The sequence below is a fragment of the Rhinopithecus bieti genome, unplaced genomic scaffold, assembly GCF_001698545.2.
Source record: "Rhinopithecus bieti isolate Rb0 unplaced genomic scaffold, ASM169854v2 scaffold_19685, whole genome shotgun sequence".
Classification (NCBI taxonomy): Eukaryota; Metazoa; Chordata; class Mammalia; order Primates; family Cercopithecidae; genus Rhinopithecus; species Rhinopithecus bieti.
In genome coordinates, this window is record NW_016809568.1 from 558983 (window position 1) to 569914 (window position 10932).

A 10932-nucleotide genomic window follows, 5' to 3' on the forward strand; every position below is an offset into this window, starting at 1 on the left:
TTTTTTTTTTTTTTTGAGACAGGATCTCACTCTATCACCCAGGCTGGAGTGCAGTGGCGTGTTGTCGACTCACTACAACTTCCGCCTCCTGGGTTCTAGCAATTCTTGTGCCTCAGCCTCCTGAGTAGCTGGGATTACAGGCACATGCCACCACGCCTGGCTAATTTTTGTATTTTTAGTAGAGACAGGGTTTCACCATGTTGGCCAGGCTGGTCTTGAACTCCTGGCCTCAAGTGATCCACCCACCTCAGCCTCCAAAAGTACTGGTATTACAGGTGTGAGCCACCCCACCCAGCTGGATTTCATATATATTCGGATTTAAAGGAAGTTTGTGGAAGTGGAACTCATAATTCTGAGTGGGTGGTATGATTTCTAGAGAATTCTCTGGCCAAACGACCACTGTCATGATGACCAGTTTTGTGTTTTCAACTGTGGGTCCTGTGAACTGTACCAAAAGGACTGCTTGCATCTTGCCTCAGGAATGCCTCTTCAGATTCCCGAGGCAGACCTAATGATAGGAATATTCACATTACTGATTTAAAAATTTCAGAAATTTTAAAAGTGAAGTTGAAAGAGCAAGTCTTCTTGAAGCAATCCCGATGACGCAGATGGCTCCTTATTTTGAACTTAAGAGCACTTGTTCCAGAACTGTGCACAAACTGTAGCTGTTACCATAGAAACACTCTCAGTCCAGATAGGAACAAAACATTCGGTCCATCCAGTTTCTCTGCCTCTTAGTTTTTGTTGCCAGGATCAGTCCTGCTGTTCATCCGTTGTCGGGGATCAGTGTAGTGTTATGATTCCAGTTGAATTTGATCAATCACTTGGATTTTTTCTTCATTTCTCAAATGACTTCGTATCTGGGTTTTAGGGGTGGGGCACAGTTGTGAGAAATAAGGAAAAGCATCTTTGCCACTACGGCTCTGTCTTCCCTATTCTGGTCAACGTGAAGAAGCCTGTAGACTCGCTGCTTTTTATTTGATGAAGTTACTCTCTGAAGATCTGTCTGTTGGAAAGGGAGAAGATGTCAGGGCTGGGAATCTGAGGACGGGGTGAGGTATTGGTCTATTAGTAGACCTTTCTTATCCCAGATATTCTAGATTTAGACTTCTCAAACTTCTGACAAAAAGAGTTGAGTAGAATGAACGCTGGTTTAGTTCAATCGGCTGAAGTGATTTCATTGTCCATCTGACTTACATTTCAGCTGATGTTTTCTTTAACCTTTGCTTTTTATTTAAATGGGTATTTACAACAAGAAAACTAAGAGAAAATGTAAGAAGTATCAAACCTGTAGCCATAATTGCAATCTGGAGGTATGAGGCTCTAAGCTGACACTGCGCCCTGGAATGTGCCATTGGGATCCCTCACGACTCATCACCGTGGGATGTCCGGAGTTCTGCTTGCTATTCCAGAAAGCAGCAGGATTTTAGGAACATGAAAATGATATTGTAGACTGCAGATTTTGGTATAAATTCAAATAATTGGGGATTATTCTTGATATGCCTCAGAACTTTTATTATTAAAATGCATTGTTTTCCTATAAAATGCAAATCGTATTTAAGATTTTCATGTGAATTGTGAGAGTCTAAATAGTTTCTGCGGCGTAAATGCAGGTTTTCGTTCATGGTTTAATGGTGCCTGGGTTGTAACAGAAAAGTGTTAGGGCAAAATCATAAGGGAAAATGATTCATATTTTATGTCTGTCTACATTAGACCTGCTCAGGGAATAGAATTTGGGAATCACATAATAAATAAGAAACCTGCATGCTTGATTGAACATTTGCTTTTCTTCACTATCAGGACACGGGGACATATATTTTAAGGCTTTTAAAGGCATTCGGGAGAGATTTTATATAGGCCATAAAATTCATTACCCCTCAGAAATAAGAATCACTGAAGAATATAGTTGACTCACAGAAAAAAAAAAATCCTCTCTAATTTTAAGCTGCTATTAGTTCTCTTTAAAAAAACTTGGGAAAGTTATTTTTTTGCAAACTTTAACCATGACCTTGCTTTACTTCCGTGTATTTAATTTCACTGAAATGATATTTCAAAGAAAAGCCTCTCTGGAAATTGTTTTTCCTTTAATACCCAAAATTGGAACAACAGCACTCACAGGAGCGAGGCTCCAACCGGTGGATCAGCTGTTTGGCATGGATGTAGAAGAAGGTGCACTGAAACTCAGTACATCTGTGTTTAGCCTGAGGCAGGAAGTCTGTTCCTTCAAGTAAACCTAACTACTAAAGATACTCCTTGCAGATGGCTCATTTCCGGCCCATGGCAAGGTAGACAAATCATACGGTTTTAAAGGCAGAGCCGTCTTGTCTGTCTCACAGGGACTTAAGAACAATCGATTGTTGAAGGAATCCTAGTGCTTTGGCTTCCAGTACAGACAGACAGACAGATGTGCCTCTCTCGACCTAGCTGAAGCAGGTCCCAAATGTTGACACCTAGAACATGGGAACAAAGAAAGAAATTGAACTTTCCAATATATTCCAGTTTCTTCTAGATTCATATATAGCTCTGAAATGAAGATGAGATTGTTTGCATTGTTGCATTGTTTTGAAATTTTATTAAACCCCACAATTCTTAGGCACAGAAATGTTTGCCTGGTGTTCAGCACAGCCCAAACATTTCCAGATGGGTTGCAAGAAGTCAGCCTCATCCAGATTTTATTTCTGCTGGAGAGGTCGTACCTTGCCATGTGTCCTTGCATATTTTTCCTGCCAGATGTGGGAAGTGACAGGGCATGGTTTAATTTGGGCTGCTGCTCTGTTTCTTTATGCCTGCAGCAGACAGGTCTTTTGAAACTTGCCCTTTGCCTCTCCTCCCTCCTATAATTCATTTTTTTCCTCATTCTTTTTTTTTCTGATAGTGCATATTACTTGAGATTTTCCTGGAAAGGGTGTGATTATCCGGAATTGGATCTTTTGCCACCTTCAGCAGCTTGAATCCTAGCTGCTGAAAGTGTAGTAGGCTAGCAGCTGGCCGCTAACCTAGAGCTGGCAGACTCAAATGGAATCTTGATCTCTTCATATTTAAGGCTCAGAAAACTCAAAAGGAGTGCTTTGTAAAATACGTCTGTTTATATTATATGTATGATAATTAGTAGGAGTACAAAATGGTTGGGCAAAATTTAGCTGGGCTCAGATAGACTTTCCTGTGGATCAGATAAATGGAAATGAAAAAAAAGTATGAGGACACAGACTTGCTCATTGTTCTTCATCTTTTATATTTATTTCTTGTCTTGGTCTACTGTAGAATGTTCCAGAAATGTCATTGGGTATAATGTCTGATTTAGCACTGACTTATTTGTGGGTTTGCTTGGAGTATATTTTCCTTGGGCTTTGGGTATATGACTGCCATAAATTTTAATTACACCAATTAGACATAGGTGGACACTTAAGCCCAGTTGGATTCCTAGCCCTGTTCAGCTGCCTCTGTCATTAGTTTTTCTGGTGACATGGTTTGGCACCATCTTCCAACACATTTTCCGGAAATTAGTTTTAAGTTAGAAAATAACTTACCTAATAAAGCTACTGACATTCAACTAGTGTCTATACCTTGTTGAAGTGGACTTGAGTAAAATGCATACATTTAAACTATAACTTGTGTACCCATTTCTTTCCTTAACTGTGGGTTTTCAGATTCGTTTGGTGGCTAGAGAGGGAGTCATTCCCAATCCTCATGAGTCCGTGTGCTCGTGTCTAGTTTAGGTGGAGCCTGACTTGGCACAGGGCTGGGTGGCAGGTTTTAACATGTGTGGCAATGCTAGTCAATTGGGGATATCCACATGGCTCATAGTGTAGAGAAAGATTCTGAGGTCTAGACCCAGAAGGTGGGAAGCCAGCCTTGATTAGTGCCGTGCACCATGGACACAGGAGGAGGCAGTCTCAGGAGCACCTCTGCCCTGCATCTCCCTCGGAGGATGTAGGGCTATGTGTGCCTGCCACTTCCCTGTTCTCACAGCTCTTTGTGATCTCAGAGAAGTCTTTGGATTTTGTTTTTGGGTGAGTATGCCAAACTATGTCCTCCACAGCACGGGGTTCAGGTTGAGTTTGCCATTCCTAGTTTCTCCCTGGAAACATATCCCTCATCTTTAACCCTACTTAAAGGGCTTAAAACATTCTACTCTTACTTTTAAAGGATACTTTAAAAATACAGGCCACATCTGTTTCACTTAATCTGCATTCGACAGCACCTCATGACACAAAAAGTAATGCAGTCTGTTTGCCAAGCAAGCACTTGGAAATTTCGAGGCATGGAAACTGATAGGAGCCTCTGTTTTTCCACCTTGAGGATTGTTGCGCTTTGCATCCACCCATATCATCTCTCACTAGCATCCACGCTCACAGGGCTGCCTCTCGTCCTCTCACATATTTGTAGGCGTGTTTGTTCACTGTGCCATGCACTCAGCTTTTGTCAAGTGCTCACTTGCTCTCTGAAAGGTGTTTTGAATTCATGTATGGCCAGCGGCTCTGGTGCAGGAAGGAGCACACAGAACCAGAAGACATGGAGCATGGGGCTTTGAAGGGCTTTCCTTCAGGAGGCCAGATGATGAGTGCATTTCTCTCTTGTTATTTTGCTAAGGCGGCTGACAGTGGTTAGACACAACTGAGGAGGCGGGAAGCTGGCAGCATTTCTGGGGGTCCAGCATGCTGTTTAGCTACTGATGAGGGTGGGCAGAAGAAACAAGCAGACTCCCTCTTGCTCTAGGACAGTTTCATGTAGGAAATCAGGAGTCTGAGCCACTCAGAGTAGGGGCATGTTGAGGGCTGCTGGCCTTTTTGTCAGTTCTTTGGAACAGGCACGATGGGGTTATTGTCATCTCGAATCTCAGTCAGGAAAGGACTTCTGCACCATTTTTTAGGACCCATTGTTTCCAAATCCTTTTAAGTGTAAGGGTCGCTTGGTGCAATCATTTCACTACTTGTTTGGCAAAGGAAGTTGACAGAATCAGTGTGAGACGTGGAGATGGTGTGAAGATGGCGTTTTCGGTCGGCTGATGTCCTTGTTTCCTCCCTCTCTTGCAGGGTCGCCAACATCCAGCAGCAGCTGGCCCGGCTTGACAACGAGTCCTGGCCAGGCACGGCCGAGGCTGACAGGGACCGGCTGCAGCTCATCAAGGAGAAGGAGGCCCTGCTGCAGGAGCTTCAGCTCATCATCGCACAGCGCCGCTCCGTGGGAGACGTGGCCCGGCTGGAGGCGGAGCGGGAGCGCCTGGAGGAGGAGCTGCGGCGTGCACGGGCCACCTCCGCACAGGGCGCCACGGAGAGGTGGGTGGGGGTGACATAACCTCCAGTGGAAAGCCTGCTGGAAAAACTCCACGGGATGGCTTGTGTGTGGCTGGAGGGTGTTCCTGATGATCGCTTGGAGCCTCTCCTGCCTGGATGTTCCCTGGCCCAAGAGGGGTGTGCGGTGGGGGCACTGCCTTCTGTTCCCTGGGTCTCTGCAGCCTCTGCTCCAAAGCAGGAGGTGATTGACAAGGGGGAAGGAGGGAGGGAAGATGGCTGACCTCCACCTCCCCCCGTGTCTCACCCTTCCCAAAGCTGCTGCTGGGTGCTTTCACCTGCCTTTGTGGGACAGTGCCCTGAGCAGGCTATGGTCCTGCTCCGGCCGGGGCAGCTCTGTTGCATGGGGGAAGAATTCCCTGTTCCTGATGTGGTGAGCATGGTGGGTATCCACCTCCTGCTTTCCTCTCCGACTTGGATTTCTAGCCAGGAGGGCCTGCTCTTCTCTGGCATTGGGAAGCTGGCCACCTGTCATGGGTCTGCCCTGAGGCTCCTTCACCACGCAGGACATGCAAAGCCAGCATGGTGGCTTTGGTATTGGGCGGCACTGAGTCATTCGGCCTTTCCTCGTGCGCCATGTCTCCTGGTTTCCATTTGCTGTGTGAGATTGCAGATTGTGTCAAAGGCTGGGCCTGCTTTCCACACTTAACAGCAGATTCTCTGTGGCTGTCAGCTGGGCTTTGGAGAGCAGCCCCTCCCCGACATGTTAAGGTCTTGCCCCCTTGAGCTCACATGAACAGCTCCACAGAGACTCTAATAGACGCTTGGATGATTCGATCTGTTCAGATGCTCTTACTCCTATTTCATGATGGTTGTCTGTATTGTTGGGCGTCCTTTCTGCTTGGATGTTCAGGGGTCATTTTCATAGGAGACAAGTCTGTGGCTTGGCACGAGGGACTCACGGCAGCCTCAGAGGGAAGCGGTGGTTGGAGAGTTGAGCTCAGAGTCCTAGGCAGGTGAATTTCATTCTGCCTGAGATGGTGGCATGTCCTGTCACTTCACCCGGAATCAACCGCGAGGAGAATCTGAATGTGAAAGGAACTGTGCTGCTGAAGTTTTCTACTGTGCTCTTGCACGGCTGCGTTTGTTTTCACCTAACCATTTCCTTCTGTTCCACCCCTGATATTCTCATATGTGTTTTCTGCATAGGAGGGCCTGGGAGTTCCTGTTGCTTCTCTGTGAAGGGGGATGGACTTGACCCCACAAATGCCACCTGCATCTTAGGGCCCCACACCCACACTCCCTTGACTGTGGCTGCTGTCACCACGTGGAAATCCAGCACACCCGAGTGCTGTGGCCCCTGAGTACGTCTGCAGCCCTCCATGGAGCCAGTGTTAGCCCTGATGCCTGGGTTCAAGGGCGGGGATAGCAAAGCCGGACCAGCTTTGACTCACATGGGGGTCTCACGTGAGACTCAGCCCGGGTGCTGAGTCCTGGGGCTCAGAGCCCTCGATCAGGACCTAATCGCCCCGAGCGTGTTTCCTGAATTTGCCACTAAATGACCTTGGCCAGAAAAGCACATCCACATGTGCTAAGCACTTGCACGCACATTGCATGGGGGTGGGGCTCTTGTAGCTCTGGGCCTTCTGTGCTGGTGCACACAGGGCCCATTTCTCCACGCCACCTCCCTTCATTGGAGGGGTGCTTGCAGTTTGCAAGCATGGGGCCACATGGTAGGAGGCTTCCCCCAGCACAGGCTGGCAGCGTTAGGAGACCCGGCGTGGGCCAGGTACAGAGAGAGAGTGAGGTTGGTGCCTTAAGGCTGAGCTGTGCCAGCTGTGGAACTGGGCCCAGTCTGCCTGTCTCACCTGCAGTGTCATCAGCAGCAAATGGGAGGCATGTGCTGGGCTCGGGGTGTCATCCGGGGAAGAAAGAGAGAGATGCGCACCTCCTTCAGGCCTCCCGCCATGGCAGATGATACATGCGGCGGCCTCCCAGCTGCTCAGAGCCAGCATCTCCCGAGGGAGCTGGTGCGCGTCTCCTGGGCTGAGGGAGCAGAATTGAGGTGAAGGACACATACCCTAGATAATCTCGGATGGCTCCTGTCAACGCTTGCGACATCGTTTGTTATTTTAGCTTGCTCGTGTAGTGTGTGGCAGGCATTTATACAAGATGCTGATGTTCAACAGAGAACCCCACGGCTCTTGCAAGATGCCTGCCATCCTGAGAAATTCTCTTTCCAAGATAACGCCTTTTATTATAGGGGTGATTCAAAAGGAAAGATCTATCAAAAAGCAAAAATTTGGTTCTGCCGAACCTGAAGTCACGTTTTCCTTTGTTATAATTTAATGACATTTTTACAATACAGTACTTTATGTAAAGTAAATAAAGACAGTAAATTAGACTTTATATTTTCTTAATCTGTTAGGTTACTTTTCTACTCCTTTTCATAGCAGTGGTAAATATTCTTTGAAGTTCGTTTCCTTTGAATTGGGGACACAAGGCTATGTGCTTTAGGAGTTGGGCCCTGGCCAGTTTTCTGCCAGGAAACTATATCCCCTTTTCTTTTTGTTGAAAAAAATATGTACAGAAGTCAGGCAAATGTCTGATTCTCATTTTAGCAGTTTATGTCCCAGCTAGTTTTTAGGTGTCTCAGTTATTGCCAGCGTGGCCCCTGTTTGGTAAGGAAGTTACATTTTTAGTCATCTGCAACTTTCAGAATAACCAGCATAAAATTAGACTACACATGTGGGCACTCATGGGCACTTGTGTGTGATCTTGTATGCAGATGCGCTGTCTCTTGCATGCTCCAATATGCACCTGTTTGTATAATGACAAATGTGTTGTACTGGGTAGAAGGGGGGGATTTGATCTAAAACTTTTTTCACTACAGATAAAACAATCTGAAAATAAGTCATGACTAAAGACAGTCTAAAACTGAGCCACACATATGAATGTTTCTGTATGTCATATGTGTGAAAACAGAGCTGGAATGCGCCAATAGATTTAGCAATGGGTTGGAAAATCTACCCTGGTCACTCAAGAGTGGAGCCAGTTTTCAGTAAGAACTCAATTTAGATTCTATTAATTTGGGATTTGAGCTAATAGAATTCAGGTTGGGTTAGAATTTCTGAAAAGCATTAAGAAAAAAGTTAATAGCCTTGGACCAGGCTTGGGTAAATTCCCTACAACAAATTGCTTCCTGGGGCTAGTCACTGTTTGCCGCCGGATACGCTCTGCTGGTGTCGTCTCTGTCCCTGGAGTCCTTTGTGACTTAATAGTGTCCCGGTGCTTGTGAGAGTGGGTTCCAAGGTACAACTCCAAAGCCCAGTGAGTGGTGTATTTTGAACTCCCTTTGAAACTCCCTTTTAAAACTCTTGGCTCTCCATCTTCTGAAAAAGATGGGGTTTTTGAGGATATCGCCCTTGATAAGCGTTAGGTAGGATGTGAGTATCATAGAAAATTGGGGAAATGTTTTTCAGTAGTAAAGGAAATGCCTGTTTGTTGGTAATGTGCCTTGGCTTTGGAGTCAAGCCAGCCTGACCAAGCTTTGAACTTGCGTAGCAGAGGCAAGTTACTTTCTATGAGTTTCCTCATCTGTAAAGCAGGGATAGAATCCAAAGACCCGTAAGGAATGAGGCAGTGCATACAAAGCAGTGTGCCTTTCTATAAGCCCCTCAGTGGAACTTCAGAATTGCTTTTTAAAAGTTACTTTCATTTGTACAAGCTATCAAAACATTTTCCTTAAAAACTAGAATATTATAGGTAAGTGTAATCTTAGAAAATTCTACTCAAGAGTTTATTACGGCTGTTCTCAAACATTTTGGTCTCAGAACCTCCTTCCAATGTTAAAATGCTAAGGATCCCAAAGAGCTTTTGTTTATATATTTTTTTAAAAGTTCCTTTTCTAATTGTTTTGTTTTCCTTTGTCCCCACCCAGGGACCGATCAGTGTTTATGTGGATTTTATCTGTCAGTATTTACTAATTTAGAAGTTAGCCCTGGGAAATTTTTTAAATATTTATTTATTGAAGATAACAATAGGCTGGGCACAGTGGCTCACGCCTGTAATTCCAGCACTTTGAGAGGCCAAGGCAGGGGGATTACTTTAGTTCAGGAGTTCGAGACCAGCCTAGGCAACATGACAAAAGCTTATCTTTACAAAAAATACAAAAGTTATCCGGGTGTGGTGGCACATGCCTGTGTTCCCAGCTACTTGGGAGCCTGAGGTGGGAGGATGGCTTGAGCCCAGGAGGTGGAGGTTGCAGTGAGCTCTGATCATACCACTGCACTCCAGCCTGCACAACAGAGCAAGACCCCATCTCAAAAAATAAAAAAAGACAATAAAAACCCTATTATGTGTTAATATTAGTAACATTTTTATGACTGATAACTTTTTTGAAACAAACTATAGTGAGGAGAGTGGTATTATTTGCCCTTGCTACCCATCTCTTTAGCGTCTGACTGGCTAGAAGGCAGCTGCTTTGGTCATTGGCACATTTGGCCTGTTGAGATAGGGTCATTTTGAGTGAATACGTGAAGACTATCTAGCTGCCTACTGATAGGCCATTGGGAAAGAGGGGACCTCATAGGATCCCTGAAAGAGTTTCGGGGATCCACAGGGGTCTTTGGATCATGCTTTGGAAACCACTGGTTTTAATATATGATATTGAACTTGAAAGTGGGTTGTGTCGTGGCTCCATTTAGGACAATGCTTGTACTCTCTTGCCAACTGACCTCTGCATGGCACCATTTGGAATTTTGTTTGCATCAAGAGAAACAAAGGCTCGTCAGAATTGATGGTATGTGGTTGAAACTTGTAAACAAACTCAGAATGGTTTGTCTTCGTTATCCTAAGTTGGTGGCGCATCTGTTTCCTTTATGGGTGATAGCAGCTCTTTGTCGATCACGCGTCATTTGCCGTACGTTATTTTATCTATGCAGCATCAGTTCACTGAGCTGGAGATTGTGGACGCCATTTTTACAGGTAATGAAACTCAGGGCTCAGAGAGGGTGAGACATTTGCCTAAGGCCACACAGCTTGTGAGTGACTGGCCGGGGGGATTCTCTGAATCCCAGGCTGCCGTCGGACACCGTGTCTGGTTTCCTCTCACTCCCACCTAACCAAGCTCTTTAAACCCCTTCGGCATGTCCCCTTCCCTGTTGGTGGAAAGAGGAAGGTATTAAAGGGGCCTACTGTGGCCACACATCACAGTATCATTTCGATTTGTAAAGCAGGAGTGTTTCCTTCTAGAGGCAAACATATTTATTCTTGGACTTGTCCAACAACTGTTTATTGAGTGCCTATCCATGGTAGTCTCGATTCTAGGTGGTGGGCTTACTGTAGTAGGAACAAATTTTATTCTAGAAAATTACTAAGTAGAAAAAAGTAGAAGGAAGGAAAACAAAAATACCTCCAACCCCATGACCTGGAGATGGCCACAGCTCCTATTTTGTTTCATTTGCTTCTAATGTTTTGACTGTATAGATCTTACAGTGATATTTGTTCTTCTCTAGAAGGTGGCCTAGTATGAGGGAATCTGATTTGTTCCAAGGAATTTCAACAGATGACTGCGTGCTCTGCATTTGAGCTCATCTGCTGGTTATCTGTCACCTGCTCCTCCTCCCATCCATCCAAGCAGCCATCCCCAGCCACCCACCCAGCCAGCCATCTAGCCACCCACCCACCCACCCATCCAGCC

General features: G+C 45.6%; 1 protein-coding gene across 3 annotated transcripts in view; it reads left to right on the forward strand.

Annotated features, from left to right (window-relative positions):
- The window catches only part of WWC3 (WWC family member 3), an 84567-nt gene that overhangs the window by 44871 nt on the left and 28764 nt on the right, over window positions 1–10932 (forward strand). For all 3 annotated transcript variants that reach the window (XM_017889724.1, XM_017889725.1, XM_017889726.1), the window contains one exon: window positions 5034–5276. In XM_017889724.1, coding sequence (XP_017745213.1) covers window positions 5034–5276 — 243 coding nt within the window. The remainder of the gene's footprint in view (window positions 1–5033; window positions 5277–10932) is intronic.